The 25,717-nt window shown below is 37.9% G+C and overlaps 1 protein-coding gene across 3 annotated transcripts in view; it reads left to right on the forward strand.

Moving 5' to 3' along the window:
• The window catches only part of LOC150090678 (kinesin heavy chain-like), a 400,102-nt gene that overhangs the window by 68,962 nt on the left and 305,423 nt on the right, over window positions 1-25,717 (forward strand). For all 3 annotated transcript variants that reach the window (XM_090372178.1, XM_090372181.1, XM_090372188.1), the window contains exons 3-4: window positions 976-1,049; window positions 16,582-16,686. In XM_090372178.1, the coding sequence (XP_090228304.1) occupies window positions 976-1,049; window positions 16,582-16,686 (179 nt within the window). The remainder of the gene's footprint in view (window positions 1-975; window positions 1,050-16,581; window positions 16,687-25,717) is intronic.

Here is a 25,717-nt window from a genome sequence, read left to right on the forward strand (position 1 = left end):
TTCTTTAATTTATAGTCTTCGTACTGCATCCAGATGTTGTTTTTTCATTCTTATCCGCCATTATTAACTCTTCGAAAATGTAAGTGCGTTGATTTCATTAATTATGATACAATGTTCAATTAAACTGTCCATTACGTACAATGTTTAATACTGTACTCAGTGATGACTAGACTTCATATAAATGCATATAACGCAAATATTACAAGCAATATACTTGATCATTTTTTAAAATGTTGATCTCAGAACTACGTAAGTAACAAGTCACTGTACTGCAATTAAATTAGTGTGCTATAAAATTTCACTGAGCATGGGAAAATTTCTCAAGTCTGCGTGCAAAACATTTTAATGCTGTTTTGCTATTCATTTTCAAGCTATCGACTCCATCAAACGAAACGATTTCGTTAAATATGCCAAAAATGTAAAAGAGCATTATAGTGATTTGTGACAGCGTTATAGTCAGATACGGGTTATAATATAAGAACAGCATTATAGCGAACCAGCATAAAGCGAACCGCGTTATAACAATGGCCTGCAGTAATATTAAAAAAGAAAAGGGATTTCGGTATTCAAAGATTGTAATATCTGTTATTTTAACAATAACATCTGTTAATTGTTAAAGTTGTCTTAATTTAGCATTCTTTTGTGATCAAATGCAGACTAATTTTATCTAGGTCATTGTTTTGCTTTAAATCATTTCTTCTTTTTATTGTAGAACCATTAGTTGTTCCCTTAACTAAGCCTTTAATAAGCAGAACATGAGGTTATCAATTCTTCATTAAACTTTTTTTACAAGATTTAACCATTGTTCTTGAAAGTTCAATTAAGTTCTAATAGATTATGCAAAGAAGTGCACAAAGCTTAAAGGAAAATGAATTTTTCACAAATTTCAGGTTTTTCTTTGACATATTTTAAATAAGGATGTATTATATTATGAAAGGCAGAAATTTTCCATCTATTTGTTTATTTTTTGCACAGATGTTCTTATGGGTTACAATGGTACTATTTTTGCATATGGACAAACATCAAGTGGAAAAACACATACTATGGAGGTAAACATTTATATGTATTTTGCTTAATTAAGCCATTGATATACATATTTTTTCCAATTGATATTAATGAACAGAAGATTAATTTCTGTAGAGTTTAGTAAATAAAAATCTACTGCACAAAGATTCAATTTTAAAACATTTGACTTTAAAAAAATCTAAAAACTAATTTATTTGAATAATATTTTAAATATTTCATTTGAAATAAGTCAAGTGTATCCTTGTAATTTTGAGGATAATTATATTACTATCTTGTACCTATTATAGGATGATTCAAAATTTATGCAACTCAAATATCAGTAATTCAAAAATTTGGGTTGTGCAAAAATTGAGTTATCCGGTAGTATCTAGAAAATATAGTAGAAAAGATATATAATAGTATTTATTTACAATTAAAAGCTTTTACAAAACTTAATGAGATACTTGATTCTTTAAACATATTTTTTTTTATATTGGGTATGCTTGAAAGAGATACATGCAATTCCTGATCTAGATTTTTTTTTTAAAGATGACCTCTTTAAATTCTTGATAGTGATCATCTACAAAAGCTTTGTTTGCAGAGGTAAGTGGTAATAAATGTCAGAGGGCTATTTATTGCTTTTTCTTCGCTTGATGGAAACTCCTTTCAAGAAATCTGCATAATGACAGTCATTCACAAAAAATATATTTAATTCTTTTAGTTTGTAAACTCGATAACTGTGTAACTGTGTTAGGTTTTTTGGCTTTAGCTATTAATTGCATGACCTTGTAACTTGCATCTTGAGTGCAATCCGAAACTGTCGCAATTGATTTCGTGAAAGAACTTGCTTTTCAGATTTAAAAAAATTACAAAATATAGCTAGCAAAACAAGAGAAATACATTTTGTAAAATGATTAGGGCAAAATTTTCTATCAAGATCAGTCTTGACACTTTGTATGAATGTTGTTATTGAATAGAACTAAAAACAGACATATGAGGCGTGACAACAAAAGTTCTGGACTGGTGCAATAAAAAGAACTCAAAGTGAAGGAGCTCAAAAATGGTTTTATTTTTATTCAAAATAATCACCACCCAATTAAATGCACTTATTACGCCGTTCTAAAAGTTTCTGGAAAGAGTTGGCAAAGGCATTGAAAGAGACTATGTTCAGTTCAGTAGTTATGTTTTTATTTATATCATCCTCAACATCCTGAAATATTTTCTCCTTTGAGGGCATTTTTCACCTTGGGAAATAAGTCTGATGGGACTAGATCAGGAGAACAGAGTGGATGGTTGATCTGCACCATGTTTCATAGGAAATGTCTGAACAAGTGTGGAATATGTGGGGGCATTGTTGTGCAATAAGAACCAGCTGTCTTTCTCTCAAAGTTGTGGGCTCACCCATTCTATGTACAGGTGCTTCAATAATCTTTGAAGCACCTGTACATAGAATGCAGCATACACTCTCTCCCCTTTAGGTACAAATTTCTTGTGAAACGCACCCTGCTTGTCAAAAACATAGTCAGCATAGTCTTAATCCTGGACTCAATAAAAAAAAAAACCTTTTAGGACTTTGGTGATGATCTGAAGTTTACTACATGCTCTGGCACTTCACCTATTGGTTTTATTGAAACAGCCAATCATCCCTAGTGACAATACAGTCAAGGAAATTAGGACTGCCTTGTCAATATCTGGAGCAGTGAAGAGTGTCATTATGACACTCTTCACTGCTTCTGCTCATATGCGAGGCTGTGTGGCACAAATTTTGCACAGACCTTCCTTTTCCCTAAATCTTCATGCAGAATGTGACAAATCATCTCCAACTCATCAGCCATCATTCTGGGGATAAAATGATGATCTCTTGCTTAGGGCTGCCACCTCTCTAACCTTAAAAATGAAGACATTTGGCCAAAATATCTGGATTTTTGAGGGCACATTTCCCTATTTTACCAAAACACAGCTTACATTCTCTTACAGTCTTTTCAAAAATGCCTACACCTTTAATAACAGTTTATTATGATAATAGGGTAATAACACAGTCACTGGCAAAGTAATAACATGTTAAAGATTTTAATTGGTTATCTCAAATCCCTTAAATTAACAGAATTCATACTTACCATTATTATGCAGATTGCTTAACTTATAAAAAAACGATACGCAAATTTAATTATGGTATGAATGAAAAAAATTCTTATTTTTCTCAGCGTAATTTATTTGCTGTTCTCTATATTTCTTTTATATTTTTCTCTGTGAATCTGTTTTTGGAAAAATACAAATGGAAAACTTTACACAGCATGTCACTGAAATTGAATTTTGTAAGCATTAACCCCTTAATAGAATCCACAGTAAACGAATTTCTATCCTTAGGGCGCTGCATCTCCATCATTGAAAACAGTCTTTCAATAAATTCATTATGTGGTGGTATGGAAAAGAAAAAAATTTAGGAATTATCAACAGCTCTGTGAAAAACTTCTTCATTCTTACAGTGCCTAAAATAATTAGCCCATCTTACATTACAAGGAACAGAAACATCAGTATTTTTAATTTCCACTAAAAATTTTTTTTAAATTACAAAACTGATCAAAGCACTTCACATCATCCACATACACACTCCTTTTGTATGACGGTACCTAATTGTTGAAACCACACTATCCCATTCAAGTGGCTCTTAAACCACCTGAATGAAGAAACTTCTTCCAGTGGTTTCAACCACATCATTCACTGAATACTTGAAGTATTCAGTGCATGATGAATATAAGTTCTGGATATTTCTTCTGAAAACTCCACATTTCTCTGTATATCCCTCTCCTTGCCTCTTCTCCAACGTTTCCTTCACTTTGAGGAAAATGAACCGACATTTACTTCTTTCTGACAGAATATCCCTTACGGAAGCAAGAGCTTCAATAACTTCTATCAAAGAAAAATGTCATTCCTTTTAATGCTCATTATGTGTGAATTGAAGACTGACATTACAGTTTGGCAATGAACAAGATAAGGTTCACTAATTATCAAAGAAAAGTTTAAAAATGTTGGGGGGGGATTACTTGAGACAAAAAGAAAGACCTTAGGGCTAGATAAATATGTATAATCCTTTCAATTGCAGGTTATAGAGAAAGCCACAGTGTTCTGCTATGATACAGAATTTTTTTATAGGTAACCTCTATAAATTCACATAAATATTTTTAGGTTTTCAACACCTACAGTGTAGACACTGAAATAATTAAAAATCTTAAGAACAATGGAGTCAGTATCTACATCAATTGCATCTGCTCCATGCTGGGCGCCTCCGTAGCCAGGTGGGAAGGAGCAGCAGTGCGTAGCACACGCTTCTTGATTAGACCGGGGTTCGAGCCCGTCACCACCAAATACGGAGGATGCGGAAAGGTCAGGGAATGACCACCGCATATCCCGGAGCAATATGGCCCTAGTTGCTAATGCTCCTAAAAACCAAATAACAAACTAACAAACAAACTGCTCCATGCTGGATACAATTATGCAGAATATGGGCAGGGCAGCCCTCTCCTATTAGCGATCGACCAAATAATCTTTGTAAATTTGAAAATACATTATTCCGATTTTATCTCCCCACTCCTCCAAACATGGTGTTACAGTCATCTCCACCAAATGCAATACATTTCTTATCCATGCCACTTTTACACAAGGTCTCATAAACATAGCCAGAATAGTAGCTGTGGTCTCATCTGACTTGCTATTTAATTTTATTTAAGCCACCTTTGAGCCACCATTTTTCCAGTCAAAATGATGCAAAAGAATAGGGAAAATTTTCAGAAATCCATGATTAGTGGTGTCAATGGAAACGCCAAAAAACTGAACATTCTGCATGGACTTAACAACTTCTTCAACTGAATGGATTGCTAAGACAGAGTTATTTATGACTTCAATCTTTGTTTTTGCACCAGACAACCTCCTAGCAATGTCTGAATCAGAGCATATTGACTTTAATAATTCTGCTGTACAAGACATCGATTTATAGCTGTGGTGATTTGCCACTGTATGAAAGGCAAGTGTTCCTTCAGCAACAGAAACTCTTGCATCAAGCCTCTTAGGGGCATTTACTAAAAAGTCTTATCTTGCTGCAAGATTTTTCAAATCTGATGTTCTTCTTGTGTTTCTCTGAATTCATATGTATGTTCAAATCACCTGAACCCTTGTTAGCAACCGAGATGTAGCTTTCTAGACCACAAACAGTGCATTCTGCCTCCTCATCTACTCTTCCCTTTCGAAAATCTGAATATTTCATCCATTTATTTCTACTATTTAATTTAAATAGTAGAAATAAATTATTTGAAGTGACTGACTGATTACTTCATCAACTGATAATTAAGAAATATTGCTTACAAAAACTATGCTTACTCGTAAATATATACGATGAATTGAAGCTGGTCGTATCAAATTATTGTTTATACTAACTGCTGAAAGAATAGAAAATGTGAGATCTCTTAATTAAAAAAAAAAAGTGGAATTGTAATTTTAATTTAAATATATTTACTTAATTAGAATGAATTTCAGGTAAAATAAATAACAAGAGTAAATTTATTTTGAATTGTCTACTCACCAAGAATGTAAAAGAGGATAAAAAAATGGAGTGAAAAAGTCAAACTGCAAGAACAGAATGTCAGTAACTCCGAATGCATGCTAAACTCCTCAATGTTAAATGATAAATTCCTCAATCTGCGTTGTTTATAGCCAGAAGTGGAGATTCTTGGGATTACTTCTGCAAAGCTGATTGGTGTATGCCTTACAAATTTACCAATGATAAGGACCAGGAGATTTTCAAATTTTAACAGCCAAAATTCCGGATATTTTCAAAATTTTAGAAATTCCTCCTGGACAGGCCATGATATGTAAAAAAAAAAAAATGAGGACATGTTCAGGAAAATGAGGATGGATGGCAGCCCTACTCTTGCTACAATCTCCCACAACTTTTATAACTGTCCTCATTTTGAGAAGTTGACTGATACCCACTCCTTCGGTCATCACAAATATCCTTGTGTCCATCTCTGAATGCCTTATACTGTTCAAACACACTGGTATGACTTAACGTTTCATCATCATAAACAGTTTTTAGCATTTCATAACTTTCTATTGCAGATTTTCCCAGTTTAAAGCAAAATTTAATATTTGTTTATTGCTCCATTCAAAATCATGACAGAATATTAATGCTATTAATGAAACTGGTTGTTACTTGCAACCTGTCAACTTAGTAGACAATCTCTGTACCATCACATATCTGTTGGAGGAAGTGCGAACTACAATATACCATTTCTGTTTATTTTCACACTCGTTGAACATGACTGCAATAGCACCAGTATGAGAACTTTATTGCCACATGTCATAAAACAAAATAATTAAAGGTAAAAGGTACATCATGTATTTTTAATGTATTTATAACACTCCCATCATTTAATGTAGTAAATATATAATGCTGAATGATGTAGGCAGAAATACATAATACAAAGTTATGGTAAAAGAAGGAGAAAAATAGATATGAAGCTGCAAAATAATAAGACAGTGGGCAGTAACTATTAACCTACTAAAAAGTTAACTAACAGGCAGTAGCCTGCTTAAGAGTACATGCATCAGTCGCTACCCCATGATGCTGAGAACTGTCACGTCATGTGTGTTTAATTGAACAATATATATATTGTGGGCCAATCTGACATAAAAATACATGATTTTACTATCCAAAAGAAAAATTAATTGGTGACCATGTTTCATGTTATCATTTAGCCTTTTTGAACAATAGGCTGGAGTTATGAAATTCTACTTTCCAGGTAGACAGTCATGACTGTAATTCCCTGTTGTTAGTTATCCTTGATAATCTATCCAACTAAATATTTTGTATTAACGTTTGTATTATGTAAGCAGAAATGTGTGCATGTGTAATTTTTAAAATTTCTCACAATTTGATTTCTCAATCACGAATTTCTCAATCATATAAAACAACAGTTTTATGAACTGGAAAATAGAATGGATTAATGCTTTTATATACGTTTATACTTCATGTTTATAATGCTTCTTTTTTGTCAGCAAAATTAACAAATTTTGTTTAATTGAAAATAACATTTAAAAAAATAAATTGTCAGTTTAAAAAATTTTATTAAAAAAAGTAAATATATTAAGTAATTTAATCTATGAAAATATTTTCACACTCCCAACAGAATTAAAAAAAAAAAAATAAAAACCAAAACTTTTTTCAGAAATAAATATGAAAGTCAGACACCTGTGTGGTGTGGTCTTGACCATTTTTGTTACAAAATTGGAGAGTGACCACTACTGGGTTAAGAGACATGGTGTTAGTTTCTTTTTCTCAATTTATTTTCTGATGATATTAACTTCCTGTGACTAAAAAAAAAAAAAAAAAACTTGTATACATAAGTTTTAAATAAGTTTTAAAATTTTAAATAATAGTTTTGGGTTTCTGCATTCCACAAAGTTTTATAACTAACAGTTTTTGCAATAAAAACATGTCTATGATGATAACTTTTTTGAAAATAGCAACCTGGCAGCAGCATTCAGAATTGGAGTATCATATATTCAATAATACAGTTGTGAAATACCCAAATTTCAAAAAATAAACTAAAAGAAAAAAGCTATTGAGTTCTATTAGAAAAAAAAAAGAAAAGAAAATTCATTTTAAATAGTTTGTGACTAAATTAGTTTAGAAAATGAAAATTGTAAAGATTTCTGAATTTTGGAATTTGTATAGTATATAGGGTCATTGTTATTTGATATTTTTACTTTAAATACCAAAGAAAAGGTTTCAAACTGATGTATTTCAGATAATGACAATATGAAGCTTTGGTTTGGTTTGGATTTTATTGGCGCATTAGCAACTAAGGCTATAATGCGCCAAGACCAGGTAATATTTAAAAATTTAACATCTCAGTGACCTAATTAATTAGGCCACCATGTCCAGATCTAAAAACATAAATAAATAACAATAACATATAAATTTTAAATACGATTAAAAACCTTTATTGCTTTCAAAAAGCTAAAAATAGCAGACATGTTGTCATTGTCGGATAAAATCTGACAGTGTATAAGGCTCAGTCAGATGATTAAAAGCGGTAAAACGGGTGCTGCTAAAATCTGGACAGTCAATTAAAAGGTGTCTGATCGTTAAAATTGTGCCACAGGACACACACATAGGAGGGTCATCAGCCCTCAGCAAAAATGAATGAGTCAAATGATTATGTCCTATGCGGGTCCGGGCGAGAACAACTTCCTCTTTACGATTCCTGCGCAGACTAGACTGCCACGGTTCAATTACAGGCTTTATACGATATAATTTATTCGCAGTCTGTCTATTTCATGAATCCTGCCATTGGGAATGTATCTTTTGGTGTATTATTTGCCTGTAGTCTGTATAGGGAACTGACAGGCAGCAATTATTATTGGGAACTGCTGATTTGGCTGTGGTGTCAGCCAAATCATTTCCCCTAATCCCAATGTGGCTGGGAATCCAGCAGAAGCGGATATCATATTTACGTTCATGGAGAAAGTGAATCTTCTGCTGAAGGCTAGACAGAACTGGATGAGAATTATATCTCACAGTTATTAAAGCCTCTAACATGCTGAGAGAGTCGGAATATCAAATGAACCGATGGTATTGGCATTCACTAATGTGATCCAAGGCTAACTCTATAGCATGCAGCTCTGCAGTAAATATGCTGCATGCAGAGGGAATCTGCTCCGATGTAGTGGTGTCTGTAAAGACAGCAGCAGATCCCACATATGATTCTGACTTCGAGCCTTCTGTGTAAACTGGCGTGAAGTCAGAATGTTCAGCTCAGTGTGCTGAATAAAGCTGCAGGTAGACAGACGATGGAGTGTCCGACTTTCCCCAATTTCTAAAGGACAAGTCACATGCCGGAACATGAGCATGCCAGGGTGGAAGGGGTTGCTTCGGTGTTTGAGCAACCTTGTCTACCTTGATATTAAGTTCTTTGAGTAGCTCTTGGAGACAAATACCAAAAGGATGGTGTTGGCAGTCTTACGGGTGTTGTACAAATTTTCCCATTGTGGCTCAAAAATGGATAGCCACGTAGGATGGTCTGGCAGGGATTTCAGTTTTAGAGCGTAGTTTAGAGACAACTGCATACGTCGAAGCAATAACGGCGGTTCGTTTGCTTCGACGTATAAGCTCTGGACTGGAGATGTTCGATATGCTCCAATAGCGGTACGAAGAGCCAGATGATGGACAGGGTCCAGCCAACGAAGTACACTGTCTCTGGCCGAATTGTATACCAGGGACCCGTAATCAAGTCTGGATCGTACAAGTGCACGGTAGATGCGTAGTAGGGTGCATCGATCCGCACCCCAAGATGTAGAGGAAAGAGAGCGCAGAATATTCAGCCCTCTTGTGCACTTTGTGCGGAGTTGACGGATGTGATCCAGAAAGGTCAACTTTTTATCAAATACGAGTCCCAAAAATTTTGTGTCCGCCGCTACTGGAATAACATTTTGTCCGAGCCTTAATTTAGGTTCAGGATGAAGATTACGCTTGCGACAAAAGTGCATGCAAACGGTCTTCTCCGGCAAGAACCTGAAGCCATTAGCAAGTGCCCAGGAATTAAGACGATCAATGGCTTTTTGCAGTTGTCTTTCAATAACCCTCATGTTGCATGACTGACAAAATATGCTAGTCATCAACATAGAGGGCACTGTTTACGGTTGGAGGAAGTTGTTCTGTGATGGAATTTACTTTGATGGCGAAAAGCGTGACACTTAAAACTGATCCTTGTGGTACTCCCTCCTCTTGGGTGAAGGAGCGAGAGAGTGAGGATCCCACACAAACTTGGAAAGATCGATTGGCTAAAAAGTTTTTAATAAAAATGGGCAGTTGCCCCCTAAGACCAAGGCTATGCAGATCTTTTAAGATGCCAAATCTCCAAGTTGTGTCATACGCTTTCTCCATGTCAAAGAACACTGACACCAAGTGTTCGCGTTTAAGGAAAGCATCCCGGATGGATGTTTCCAATCTAATAAGATGGTCCAAAGTGGACCGGTTCCTTCGGAAGCCGCACTGGATGTTGGAGAGAAGGTCATTTGATTCTAAACACCAGATTAAACGAGAATTAACCATTCTCTCCAAGATTTTGCACAGCTAGTCAGAGCAATAGGACGATAATTTCTAGTGACTTTTGGATCCTTTCCTGGCTTAGCAAAGGCAAGAATGGTTGCCTTGCGCCAGGAATCCGGAAACTGCCCTTCAATAAACATTCTAATAATCCAGATCCAGATAATCCATAGATTTTGGTGAAAGATGCTTAATCATTTCATAATGGATGCCATCTGGTCCAACAGCACTTGCTTTGGAAAGAGCAAGGGCTCTTTTCAATTCCTGAATAGTGAATGACCCATTATAGGGATAGATGCTGTTGGACTTGAAATTAAGTGCCTGTTTTTCGAGTTTGTTTCAGGACCAGGAACTCTGGGGAATACGAAGATGTTGCAGAGATGTTAGAGAATGTTTCCCCAAGAGAGTTGGCTATTGCAGTTGGATCTGCAATAGTACATCCATTATAATCTAGGATTGAAGAAGGGTGGGATGTATATTTTCCCTTCATTTTCTGGATTTTATCCCAGACTACCTTAGAGTTGGTAGACTGGTTAATGGATGATGTAAAATGGATCCATGATTCCTTTTGACTCTGACGGCGGATATAGCGTGCTTTGGCTCGTGCACGTTTAAAGGCTATAAGGTTGGTCGTGGTAGGATATCGGCGGAATAACCCCCACGCTTTGTTTTGAGCCTTTTTTGCTGCTGTGCATTGTGAATTCTACCAAGGTTTGGGAAATGGTGGAAACCGGGCAGATGTTTTTGGAACAGCATTCGCAGCTGCTTGGACGATAATTTCTGTGATGTACGTTACTGCATCATTGATAGGCTCCTGACTGATGGTGCTGAGATCAAAATTTGCCTGATGTTGGAAGGCAGACCAGTCAGCCTGATCAATCTTCCACCGTTGTAACCTGAAAGGAAGACACTGTCTCCCATTGCGTAACGAGGTTATCACAGGGAAGTGATCACTTCCGTATGGATTCTCCTTCCCAAGTGAGTGTAGGGAGTAGAGAAGGGGAGCAGATAGAGAGATCAATGGCAGAAAAAGTACGGGTAGGCATGTGGAAGAAGGTGTTTGTTCCAGTATTTAGAAAGGAAAGGTCATTGTCATTGAGCATACGCTCTATGACCCGTCCCCTTCCATTGATGTTAGCACTACCCCACAGGGTGTTATGTCCATTAAAATCCCCGAGAAGTAAGAAAGGGGGAGGCAACTGCATTACAAGATCATCAAGGTCTTCCTGGGAGATGTCAGTCCCAGGTGGCAAATAAATAGAGCAGACCGTTAATAAAAATCCCACTGAAAGGCAAATTGCAACAACCTCTATGCTAGTTGTAATTAGCAAGGGCTGAACTGGGGTCTGATTACCCATAAGGATAGCTACTCCTCCATGAGCAGGACCATCCGCAATTCTATCCTTACGAAAGATTGTGATGTTATACATCGTGGGATCATCATTTGCTTTTAGGTAAGTCTCCTGCAACAAAAGCAAACTGGCTCATGCTTTTGCAGGAGGGGCCTTGATGTCATCAGTATTTCGCCGGAATCCACGACAATTCCATTGTAGGAATTTAGCCATTATTTTGGCTTGGTAGGTCCATCAGGCGGCTTCCGAGGTGCTGAGGGCTTTATTTTGTCAGTCTTGGATTTATCTTTTTTGGGGAAGAATGGACGCTGTCCCGTGTCCATTTCTTCCTCCGCAAAGAGTTCCAAGACTGATTCATCTGGTATCTCCTTCTCTGGACATCCGTTGTTTCTGTTATTACTGTTGGCTCTTTACCACTTGGTTTTGGTAGTGGTGGAGCATTAGGAGGTACGGATATAGGAGTGGCAGCTGACTGCGTTTTTTTGGTGGGCTTTTGTGAACTCAATAAATAGCGGGCAATCGGTGTGAATGACTCTCTTGGTGGTACAGTCATCTCAGTTTGTGTACCGATAGTGCACTTTGCAGAAACCTTCTGAGCATATGAAGGCTTCCCGCTATTTATTGGTCGAATGCGTTTTCTAGCCTCTGGGTAGGAGATATTCAGCTCCGTTTTCAATTTTTGGACCTCTTTTTCATCCTTCCACCGCTGGCATGCTCTGGAGTAAGCAGGATGATCTTGTTGGCAATTTACACAGATCGGTTTAGAAGCTGAACATTCCTTGCTCTCGTGGTCTTTTGCACCACATCGAGCACAGGCAGGGTTACCATGACAAGCCGTTTGTGAGTGGCCGTATTTTTGGCATTTAAAACACCTCAGTGGGTTTGGAATATAGATCCTCACTGGGCAGTTTAAATACCCTGCCTTGATGGAACTAGGAGGCCGTGGGGTGTTAAATGTTAGGATGAGAACTCGGGTAGGGACGAGATTCCCTTCCTTCCGCATTGATATTCTCTTGACAGCTGTCACTCCGTGGTCTTTTAGTTCAGAGCAGATCTCTTCTTCAGAGACATGAAGAAGATCCCACTATGAAATGACACCGCGTGAAGAGTTCAAAGTTTTGTGGGGTGTTACATTGATTGGTATTCCCCCCTATGGATGTTGCGTTTAATATTCTTTCTGCTTGCTTTGTATTTAAAGCTTCGAGTAAAAGATTGCCAGAACACAGCCGTTTTACTGATTTTGGTGATCCTGCCAACCCTTCTAATCCTTTCTGGATGAAGAAGGGTGACATCTTCCCAATTGACTGCTCTCCGGTAGAATGGAGTATGAGGAAAAGCGGTGTTATAGATGGTGGTTTATCCTCAGTTCTGGCTCTTTTGGCAGAATTGGTGTCATTCTCATCTGATCGGTTAGGTTGGGGCCCCAGAAGAAGGATTTAAATTACTCATGAGAGTAAAGACAAAGTGTCTTATGCCTAAGTACCTCACCCACCATGGAGCCCTACGAGGGGACGCCCACTCGTGAACTAGCAGATGCTGCGTACACGAATGGGACGCTGAGTTCGCTTAGAGCACTATACCCACGTTACCAATAAGTCTTTATCCCATCCCAGGACCAAAGGGAGGGAGACTTATTGGAACGCAGTTGACCCTAGCAGTAAGAACCACCCGCCGATTGATCCCAGTCGGGCTGGTCCGGAACCACCCGTCTTGTCGAAGCAGGGGCCAAAGTGGTGTATTAAGGCTGGGCCCCTCAACCACCAGGATCCCCCTTTCCGCATTCCACGGGTCGCGGCGCACGGCTGCACACGCCGGATTCCAAAGATATAACCCTGGAACCAAGGTATAGGCGTTAGATCCCAGTGATGCTAATCTGGAAACCCAGCAGCATCACTGGGAGCTCTCCTCACCACGTACAGGTGCCCACGATGAGGGGCAATATGAAGCATCCTGACATTATTGTGCTTTTCAAATGAATTTTACTATTTACCGTATTTCCCCATGTATAAGACACACCTTTTTTCGAAAAATTAGCGGTCTAAAAACTGGGTGCGTCTTATACAGTGGTTGTAGATTTTTTTTACTTGCATTTCCCGCTTTTTCGTGCTTGTTGCCTTTGCACTCATTGTTTCGCACTTGTTACCTGTATATTAGGTTACATTTTGCCACGTTCTGCCCAGAAATGGCTCAGAAAAGATTTTCGTACTGCGCTGAATTCAAGTTAAAAGTGATCCAGTTTGCAAAAGTGAATGGAAATCTTGCTGCTGAACGTAAGTTTGGTCCTCCTCCAACTGAGAAAACAATCAGAGACTGGCTATGGGAAGAAGAAACCCTACTGAAAACGCCACGGCAGAAGAAGGCCATGAAAGGCAAGTCAGCAAAATGGCTTGATTTAGAGAGGGAATTGAAGATATGGATTGAGGAGCAAAGGGCAATTGGAATTCCTGTGTCCACAAAGATGGTTCAGCACGAGGCAAGAAGAATTGCTGATGAAAACGAAGTTACTGATTTCAAAGGAGGACACAATTTCTGCTTCAGGTTCATGAAACGGAATGGACTAAGCATGCGTATACGCACCAGACTTGCCCAAAAGATGCCTGAAAGCTATGAGCAGAAGGTCCGTGAATTTTATCGTTTTGTCATTCAATGTCGGAAGACACATCAGTTTGAGTTGGGACAGATTGCAAATATGGACAAAGTCCCCCGTCAATTTGATGTCCCAAGCAACAGAAGTGTTGATAAGAAGGGGGTGAAAACTGTAACTGTGAAGACAAGTGGACATGAAAAGAGCCATTATACAGTTGTTCTAGCTTGTTGTGCTGACGGAACCAAGCTGCCTCCTATGCTGATTTTCAAATGCAAAACAATGCCAAAAGAAGACATTCCTTGAGGAGTGATTGTCCACGTTAATGACAAGGGTTGGATGGATCAGGATGGGATGAAGATCTGGTTTGAGAAAGTTTGGAGCAGGAGACCAGGTGGGCTTTTATGCAAATCTGCCCTGCCCTATTGGTGCTTGATCAGTTCAGGGCACACAACAAAGAAGATTGCTGCACAGCAAAAAACAAAATCTGCCGTCATACTGGAGGCTTGACATCCCAGCTCTAACCACTTGATGCCAGCATTAACAAACCCTTCAAAGTTGCCATGAGAGACGAATGGAACCAATGGATGAAGTCTTCTGGGGACAATTTGACACCAGCAGGAAGAGTGAAGAAACCAACTATAGGAGAAGTTTGTACCTGGGTGAAAAGATTGAGATCGTTGTCAAGTCATTTAAGAAGTGTGGCATTTCAAATGCCATAGATGGAACTGAGGACAAGGCAATATATGAAGACAGTGATTCGTCATCAGACACAGATGAGGACAAGTTAATGGTTGGGAGTTTTGACAGTGATAAGGAGTTGTATGAATTTTATGATGAATAAAAGTTGAGTTCAATAACTCTATGTAATACATTTTTTTTTTCAAATTTTGGGCCCCAAAATTAAGGTGCATCTTTATACATGGGGAAATACGGTATACTTCCATTTTATTTCAGTATTTTCATAAATACTATCATTAAGCAGAATAGTTTATAACCTGTACGTTAAGCAGAATAGTTTCTAACTACATTTTTTAATATAAGAACTTAACAGTTTTTATTACAAGGAAGTTTCGATAAATAAGGTAATACTTGCCATTCTGAAAAGAAGTGCTTTTCAGAATTGCAAGCAAAGTAACCATGCATTTCAATTGTCTCATTAGAATGAATTAAATGTATTATGAATATTAGTATTTTTCTGCAAAAATACTAAAATATTAGTATTTTTCTGCAAAAATACTAAAATATTAGTATTTTTCTGCAAGTCATCAGCAAACTTGATTAAGCATTTATTTGTATGGAATTAGTTTGTTGGCCCTTGCATCAAATAAATCGGTGATCATCATAAAGTAATGGTTGTCTTTATTATGTTATCATTTACAAAACATTCAAAACTAGATATTTTTTTCAGTTGATTAAAGTATTGGAAATCACTGAGTGCTACGATAGGTTAGTGTGGGAGGGGAAGAGTGTGGAATCCCATCTGTGGCTTTGTAGCACTTTCTGTGTATGGCTTTGCATTTTCATGAATATGTGACACCTTGGCATAACAATTTTGGACATTTTTACTGTATTCCACATCTGATCTCCTATAAATGATATAAATGTGAAATGGTAATTTTCAGAATTTGTGGTTTTTTTCTTGCTCCAAAAAAAAAAAAAAAAAATCCATGTATTGTATTAGTAGTATACAGTTAACGTATTGTATTAGTAATATTGGTACAAGAACATCAGTGTCATTATTTTCTCTACAGATAGTGCCATTTTGAATTTCTTGAAATTAGGAACTTGGATGATTCCAAATCTTGGATGCTTGTTTTAACTAGTGGTATGATATTGTGGTGACAAATATTATCGAGTAAGAGTCTGAAATTCTTTCCACTGCCCAAGTTACTTGGGAAATCAACTGTAGAAAAGTTCTCTTTTCCCAAATTTCACACACAGTATCAACAAGGAAAATATTCATTTTACTTAGAATTAGCTAATTTTGTGTTTTGTTCTTCAGTGATCATGATAGTAATATTTCAAATATCATTTATGCTAAAAGTTGCAACTTTCCCAATTTTTCCTCCTCTTTAATATCTGCCTGTTGTTATTGAAAGATTGACACAAACAAGTATTCAATTAGTTTTTGCCAGCTGTGTTCTTCTTAGCATTGAAGTATTTAATGTAATGGCTCCTTCAGATTTCAACTGGAGGTTATACATGCAGCCATTTTGGAAGTGATGTTGACATGGTGTTGGTGGATAAGAATGAAACTTATGTATTAATGAAGGAAGGGCTCCAAATGTTCAAGCATGTCGTGACTAATATTTTCATAACTTGTGTTTGTTACCTTATTTATTGAAACATCCAAGAATGCCAGTGGGCAAAACCTAATCCTATGAGGATTAGGATTTGCCAACTAATTAGTAGAGCAAATCCTAATCCTCATCCTGTTAGTATTTTTATTAAATAATTTTTCACTTAGACATGCTGTAAAATTTGGGTGTTTTGTTGTACAGTTAAAGCGAATGTATTGCTGTTCAATTTCTTAGGGTGTATTGGGTGATTCGATTCAGCAGGGGATCATTCCTAGGATTGTTAATGACATCTTCAACCATATATATTCCATGGATGAAAATGTTGAATTCCACATCAAGGCAAGTTTTCAATTTTATTATACACTGCTCAGAGAGATGCACAAAGAAATTATTGTTACAGATTTTTTTTTTTTTTTTTTTTAATGTTTAGTATCTTTAGAGAGTTGCATTGAATTTTCATACAGATTTTTATAGCTATATTAAAGCATATCTAGAAATGATTTTTTGGTGTCTGCAGTAATTTATATGCCTTCTTATTATTTGCTGGACTGACCATGAAATTGAAAATGAAAACAAACTTGATGAGTGACAGAATAATTTATTATAAAAATTAAATATATATAAATAAGTGTATACCTAAAATAAAATGCAAAAATAAGTGTATACCTAAAATAAAATGCAAAATAGAGCAGGGTTAAATTTTCAGAAATTGTAAAATGAAAATTTTGGAATTTAGAAATAAAAATATACTAATACATTGGGACATGCTAATACATTATAAAAATATATATATGGTAATACACTGAAGCAACAAAGGACAAGCTCTTCCTTTATATACAGGGAAATTTACCTGATGGCACTAAAGTTGAGTGCTGTTTTTTTTTAAATATCACGTGTTTACATACTGTTTGAAACTGAATGTACATAAGTATGTAGGGATCCTAGGGCTCATTTATGAACTTGGCTTGAAGAATTATGCAATTGCATCTAGGTTTAGTTAATGAGATACAGTGGAGAAAGCCATAAATTTTAAAAGGTATGTAGTAGTAGTATTATGCACATGAATCAAAAGTATGAAACCCTCAGAAAAATGAACATTATATTTTAGTTTAAACTTCTTATTATAACATATGGAAGATTTAAACTGACAGATTGAATTGCTTTTGAAATTTGCACATACGATTTAACTCTGAGAATTTGCACTGATCTGTTGTCAGGTTGGTACAAATTTGTAAGATGTGGTTGTGATATAAAACTGCAAAGGAAAAAAAAAAACAAAAAACTGCAAATGTATTTATACCCAACTCCTGAGTTAACAACTATTTAAATTGTTGTTGGGATGGAAACATCTAGAAAAATTGAATGTTATTAAAAACAGATGTTTAAAAGTGAACAAAACTATATTTTGCAACATGCTAATTTTAAATTCCGAGGGGGGGGACAACATGTGAAGGCTGCCTACTTGGCCAAAAGGCAGACAGTGTGAAGGAGTGTGCCACATATGGGTTCAACACCACCCAGTTGGTATGTTATTCTGGGATTACTTTTTATATGCAGTATACGATCTATGACAACCAAATCCTCTGCTTGTACCTTCACAATGGTGTGAATCTTCGTAATCCTGGGTATAAACTCCATGCACAAGCACTGTGGGTGACCACAGGGGTCGAGGTGTGGGGCCCACACCACATGGAGGAATGTCGCCCCTCCAGGCAATACTAGGTGGTAGATGACTCATCAACCAATGCAATACCACCACTTTGCTTATTGGAGGCTTGGAGTGGTGGAACCCATGTTTTTAGTCTCCAGAGCTAAGTTCCGGTCAACCCTTCCCCATCTCTTCCATCATGCAGTATGACTGATGAATTTTGACGTTATGATGAACACCAAGGCGAGATCCAATCTTCCTTACATTTCGAGGGTACAGCTCCAAAACGGTGTTTGTAGGCCAGCCGCTAGTTAGTACACTGGACCAAACCTATTGGTAACTCTTTAGGAGGCTTCCGGATCAGTTAGTGTATAATCTTTCTACCTCTACTCTGCCAGGTAGTGACTGGAGTGGATCCGAGTAGTGTGTATGCGGGGGAGCATTGTCAAGGCCACGTTATGTCAAGGATCTAGGTGTATTCTTACCATGTGTATGCCATATCCAAATATTTCATTACTTCATACAGCATGTCCCCCCCCCACTTTTTCTTACAATTGAATACACCATGAATTGTCACACTAAGCTTATCTGCAAAAAAATCTAAACCTCCAAAACACTTCCTAGTTCATTTCACAAATATACTTGGTTTTAATTCTAATCTCATCGATGTACATTTCCACTTACAGTCTGCCAAACCCCATGTACTTTTTCTGACAGAATCTCAGTTATCGGTTGATTCAACTACTGTTCATTTCAGTTGCCCAAATTATTCGCTGTATGATTCCTTTCGCCTCAAAGGTGGTACTTGTGCATATGTCCATTCCGATATTCCCTATTAGAGACTTGGTAATTTGGAATCTTCTCTGGCTCCAAATCTCTCTACCTCATTGTGTTAAATTCATCTGTTGTAGTAGTTGTAGTGGCATGTGATGCAAGAAAGCAAGTGTATGAGCTTACGGAGCATCAGCCAAAAAAAAAAAAAAAATCACACCATTCCCTCCAAATGCCTGTCCAGTTCCTCCTTAAATTTATTTAACCTAGCAACTTCCACGACAGATGGAAGTTTATTCGAACAATTAACACCCGCTGGCTAAAGGCAAATTTCCACACATCTATTCTACATCTGTCCTTCCTCAATTTCAATTTATGCCCCCTTAGGTTCTTAATCTGAACAAGTGGAAGGACCCATCCGAATTAAGCGTGCTCAACCCATTCGAGGCCTTATACACCTCAGTCAGATCACCTCACAGGTACCTAGTCTCCATCCACTGTAATTTGCAGAACTTAAGCCTCTCTTGATAAGAGGATCCCTTCAGTCCCCTCACCAATCTTGTTGCCCTTCTCTGTACACGCGCAAGCAAATCTACATCCTTCCTAAAATGAGGCCTCCAGACCTGTACGCAGTACTCAAAGCATGGCCTGACCATTGCCTTATACAGACGGACAATCACCTCATTTTCCCTGCTAGAAAACTTCCTATATATCATTGACAAAACCCCATGACCTGCCCTGGCAGCCTATCTGCCTCGGAAAACTTCATGTCTGACTGCACAATTACTCCCAGGTCTTTCATTTTCTACCACCTTAAGTGTAGTACCACACAGTTGGTACTTTTCTCTGGGGTTACCTCTACAGATATGCAGTACTTTACATTTGTTTATAAACATCAAAACTGCAAATTTTCATTTGTATTTCACCAGGAAAAATAAATAATAAAGGTTAAACGTCAGTTGACACTTCTTAGCCCATCTGCCCAAATTATCTAGATCCTGTTGCAGTAGCACACTGCCATTACTGTCGTTAACAACCCTGCCAACCTTTGTATCATCTGCAAACTTCGACATTAAGCCTGATATACCTTCATCAATATCATTGATAAATATACAAAACAACAGAGGACCCAACACCAAACCCTGTGGGACTCCACTAATAACATTAGTCCACGAAGAGCAGCACCCATTCATTACCACCCTCTGTCTTCTCCCACTCAACCATCCTTTTATCCATTGTAGCAACTTACGCTTAATACCATTCTGCTCCAATTTGTACAATAGTTTTCCATGCGCAACAGTGTCAAAAGCTTTCCTGAAATCCAAAAATATGATATCAAAATTATTTTTTGCATCCAGTTCCTTTGTAACCACATCATTGTCTCAACTGTTCTCCCAACTTCACTAATCACTTGGAGCTCTTTGACTTCCTCTTTTTGCAACTTGACTTTCTCCAGTCCAACTTTCCTAACAGTGAAGTAATTTTACTTGGTGATTTTAATGGTCACAACTCTAGCTGGTTTCCATTTTCTAGTCACACCGGCACAGCTGGTCTAGGTGCTGAAGCTTTTGCAATTACTAATGACCTTTCACAGATTGTTCATTTACCTACAAGAATACCGGACAATCCTAATCATACAACCAACATGCTTGATCTTTTTCTCACAAACGACTCTTCTAAGTACCTAGTTGAAGTGAGTGCTCCTTTAGGCACATCAGATCACAACTTGGTGATTGTCTCTTCTCCAATGGAACCTTTATCTCATGGCTATTCCCAACTTCGTGTGTTGTTTGGCATTACAAGAATGCAAAATGGGATGAACTGCAAGATTTCTTTTCTTCTTTTCCTTGGTTGGATTACTGTTTCAACTTCTGATGTCAATGTTTGCTCAGATCGTGTCAGTGAAATTATTCTTGCAGGAATGGAATCCTTTATCCCACACTCCACTTTAAAATCTCGTCCTTTATCTAAACCTTGGTTTTCCAATAAATGTGCTAAGGCTGTTCAAGAAAAGAATGTTGCATATTGTAATTGGCTTGTTTCCAATATTTCAGTTTAATTTTTTGCCTACACTAAAGCTTGCAACAATTGTAAAGCAGTTATTAATCAGTCCAAACTAGATTTTGAACAGGCTAAGAGTAGAAAACTTGCTTCGTGCCCTAATGGTAGCCCAGCATTCTGGTCTCTTGCCAAAGCTATTGGCTGCAACTTTTGCCCATCTCTGCTCCCACCTCTGTCAAAATCAGATGGTTCTGTTGTCACTTCAACCAAGGATAAAGCTGATCTTCTAGCATACCATTTTTCTTCCAACTCATGTATTAATGATCTTGGTAAAACACCTCTCACAATTCCCAACACGCTCCATTCAGTGCCTCCTGTGGTCTTCCGTCAAAAGGATGTCAGAAGGATTTTGACATATCTTGATGCTAAGAAAGCTCCAGGTCATGATGGTATTTCTCCACTTGTTCTCAAAACCTGTGCTCCTGAATTTACTCCTGTTCTTTACCACTTTTTTCACTTTCTTATTCCAAAAGTGTTTTTTCCTTCTGCTTGGAAATTTGCTCATATCCAGTCAGTTCCTAAAAATGGTGACAAATCGCTCACTAAGGGTGATGGCTCTCAGTTTTCTAACTTCTCCAGTAATGCTGGTGTCCCCCAAGGTTCAGTTCTTTCCCCTTCTCTTTTCCTCTTGTATATTAATGACCTTCCTCCATTGACTGGAAATACTATTGATAGTTTGCTGCTGATAGCAAATTGTATTCCACTTTCCATTTTGAGAAACCTTGCCCTGCTCAATCAGCTCCAACTTCTTGAATATTTGCTACCAATTCCTTAAATGCCCATTTGCAGGTAATTCTCCTGTGGGACAAAGACAACTTAGTTGATTTCAACCCTTCTAAAACTCAGTCTTGTCTTATATCTTGCAAAAAGGATTATCCTGCTCCTATGCTTATCTTTGGTGACACTCCGATTTCTAGCCAAGTTGATATATCTCTTTTGGGGATTACCCTGAATTCTAATCTCTTTTGGCACAAGCACATCACAAATATTGCTTCCTCTGAATCTAAAAAAACTTGGTTTTCTCTTTTGCTCTTGGTGTTACTTTTCTTCCAGACAGCTGTGTACTCTATACAAATTGCAAATCCGCCCTACAATGGAATATTGTTCCCGCATCTTGGGCGGTGCCCCCAAAACCCCTCTCTCAGGCTTCTAGATTCCATTCAGAAGAGGACAATTAGGTTAATTGACTCCTCTCTAACAGAGTCTCTCCACTCGCTGTCTCATAGACGTACTGTTTCTGCTGCATGTTTTTTCTACAGATACTTCCACAGGCACTGTTCTTCTGAATTGGCTTCTATTATTCCTGCTCTCTTTCAAAATAGCCGAACACATGCCTTCACCAGCCAACATCCATTTACTGTCCAACTTCAAACTCACAGAACCAACTTTTCATCTTCCTCATTTATTCATTCAACTGCTGTTTTCTGGAACAACCTTCCTTCGTACGTATTTCCTGAAAATTACAGCCTACAGAAGTTCAAGTCTAATGTCAACAAATATCTTCTTTCATCTTCTCAACCTCCAACCCAAGCATGGTACCAAGTACTATAGGTTCTAATACCTCATGTTTGGGGTTTTCATTAAAAAAAAAAATTGCATTTTTCAGTGTTAAAGCTTACTTACCTCACTCAGATAATTTTTCTAGGTCTTGTTGCAGCAGGATACCCTGATTTCTGTCATTAACCACCATTTCAATTTTTGTACCATCTGCCAACTTTTACTTTAAACTTTGTCTTCAGCAATATTGTTAATAAATATTAAAAACATTAATGGGTCTGACACAGAACCCTGGGGGATTTCACTAATAACATTAGTCCAAGAAGAATAATGCCCATTAATAACTATTCCTGCCTTCTGCCACTCAACTGTCCCTTTATCCATAGGAGTAACTTCTCCATAATGCCACTCTACTTCAATTTGATCATCAGTTTTTCTTCCAGAATAGTATGAAAAGCTTTGCTGACATTAGCATTAGTAGAGGCATTTGATGCAAGAAAGCAAGCTTATGCAGCATCAGCCATAAAAAAAAAAAAAAAAAAACCCACTTCCACTTCACCCCTCTGTTCGTTCAAAATACCTGTCCAGCTGAGCCTTAAACTTATTTAGGCTATCAACCTCCACCACAAGGGATGGCAGTCTGTTCCACCAACCAACCACCCGCTGGCTAAAGGCAAATTTCCGCACGTCTATCCTACATCTGTCTTTCCTCAATTTGAATTTATGCCCTCTCAGGTGATTTTTCTGAGCTAGAGGAAGAATCCCATCAGCATTGAGCATGCTTAAACCATTCAAGGCTTTATACACCTCTATCAGATCACCTCGTTGGTGCCTAGTCTCCAGACACTGTAATTTGCAAAACTTAAGCCTTTCTTCGTAAGAGCACCCCTTTGTTCCATTCACTAATCTTGTTGCCCTTCTCTGTACTCGTTCCAGCAGCTCTACATCCTTCTTGAAATGAGGCCTCCAGACCTGTATACAGTACTCTAGGTGTGGCCTGACCATTGCCTTATACAATGGAATAATCACCTCCTTATCCCTGCTGGAAAAATTCCTGTATATCATTGACAATACTCCATGAGCTACTCTTGCAGCCCGTCTGCACTGCTCAGAGAACTTCATATCTGCCTGCACAACCACCCCCAAGTCCCTTTCATTCTCTACCACTGTCAGTGTAGTACCACAGAGTTGATACGTTGCTCTGGGGTTGCTGTTTCCCATGTGTAGTACTTTACATTTGTCAATGTTAAACTTCATTTGCCACCTCTCAGCCCATCTGCTCAACCTTTCCATATCCTGTTGCAGCAGCATAGTGTCAGTAGTGTCCTTGACAACCCTGCCAACCTTTGTATCATCTGCAAACTTGGACATTAAGCTTGATATACCATCATCAATATCATTTATAAATACAGAAAACAATAATGGACCCAACACTGAGCCCTGAGGGACTCCACTAATAACATTAGTCCACGATGAGCAGTGTCCATTGATTACCACTCTCTGTCTTCTCCCCCTCAACCACCCCTTTATCCATAGCAGCAATTTGCCTCCAATGTCACACTGCTCCAATTTGTGTAGCAGTCTTCCATGTGCAACAGTATCAAAAGCCTTTCTAAGATCCAAGTATATAATATCAAAGTTATTCCCTGCATCCAGTTCTTTTGTGACTGCATCATAGTATCCAATCAAATTGGTCAGGCAAGACTTCCCCTTAACAAAACCATGCTGTGTCTGAGCTATAACTGAAGTCTTGTCTAAATGATCCTGCAGTGCTTCTTTAACCAGTGCCTCCATTAATTTTCCTGGAACAGAAGTTAAGCTCACAGGTCTATAATTACTTGTGTCAGCCTTTGATCCTCCTTTGTGAATTGGGGTCACATTTGCACATTTCCAGTCTATGGGTACCTCCCCTGAGTCCAAGGAAGCTCTCATAATTATGGCTAAGGGTTTGCTTACTTCCTTTGCTGCCTCCTTTAATATAACTGGATAGATCCCATCCACCCCGGGTGCCTTTCTTGTGTTTATCTTCAACAGTTTCTCCTCCACTTTACTCCCAGTTATTTCAAGATTCTGTAGCTTACTGCTAGAGTTGAATACACCTCTGGCATTCCCCTTGCTGAATAACTCCTCATGTGTGAATGTCGATGCAAAATATTCATTTAGTTTGTTAGCTACCTGAGCAGGATCATCAACAGTTGACCCATCAATATCAAGTGGACCAATCTGATTCATCCCCTTCCTTCTAGAGTTTACATAAGTAAAGAACTCTTTGCTGTTTTTCTTTGCATCCCTTGCCAAGGATTTCTCGTAATCTGCCTTCGCCTGCCTAACCTCCTTTGTAACTTGGTTGCATATCAACTTGTATCTATCATAGGCTTCTGTGTCATGTGTTAATTTGTAAGTATCCCATGCATTTTTCTTCTCTGCCATATGCCTCATTAGTTCATCTGACATCCATTTTGGCCTAAACCTTGAACAATATTTCTTAGTTGGTATGTAAAGCCTAGTAGCTTCCAAGATAAGTTCTTTGAATGCTTTCCATTTTGAATTTGCTGTTGGTAACATCATCAGTTGGTCCCACTGTATAGAATTTAAATACTGTCTCAGTCCATCGTAGTCGCCTTTACGGAAGCAATAACCCTTCCCTTTACCCCTAATGGTAGTTACCTCTTTGAGTAAATCCCACTTCAGCACACTGTGATCACTGCCACCTAGTGGTTCATTTATCTGCAGATTCTTAATGCATGAAGAATCACTGCTGATAATCAAATCAAGAGTATTACTCCCTCTAATTGCCTCCCGAACATGCTGATGTAGAAAACAATCATCCAATAAATCCACAAAAGCCCTGCTAGTGTGTGAGTAACCAGCCCCCAAAATCCAGTCTATATCTGGGAAATTAAAATCTCCCATTATAAGACTCTCTGATTTACTGGCCCACTCTATTTCCCTGTACAGTTCCTTATTATACTCATCAGAGTCATTAGGCCTATAGCACACTCCTACTCTCAATTTTGATCTCCCAATGCTTATGTCACACCAAACTGACTCAACACTGCACTGTCCAGCGATGTCGACTGGCTTCACTTCCTTGGTTTTTATGTGTTTCTTAACTAATAGCATAACCCCTCCCCCCTTGCTATCCTGTCTGTCCTTTCTGTAGACGTTGTACTCCTCAAATTGCAGTTCTGCATCCCTTATATCTGTGTGACACCACGTCTCTGATATCCCAACAATATCTGCCTTTGATGTTTTGAGCAATACCTCAAATTCATCAAATTTATTTACTAAACTCCTAGCATTGGTGTACACGCAAGTATACCTGCACCTGTTTCTATTCTTAGCTACCCTAACACAACCCATGTGTTTACTTGTACCGCAATGGCTCCCAGC

Source organism: Mastigoproctus giganteus, chromosome 1 (genome assembly GCF_048544385.1).
Source record: "Mastigoproctus giganteus isolate SK-2022 chromosome 1, ASM4854438v1, whole genome shotgun sequence".
NCBI lineage: Eukaryota > Metazoa > Arthropoda > Arachnida > Uropygi > Thelyphonidae > Mastigoproctus > Mastigoproctus giganteus.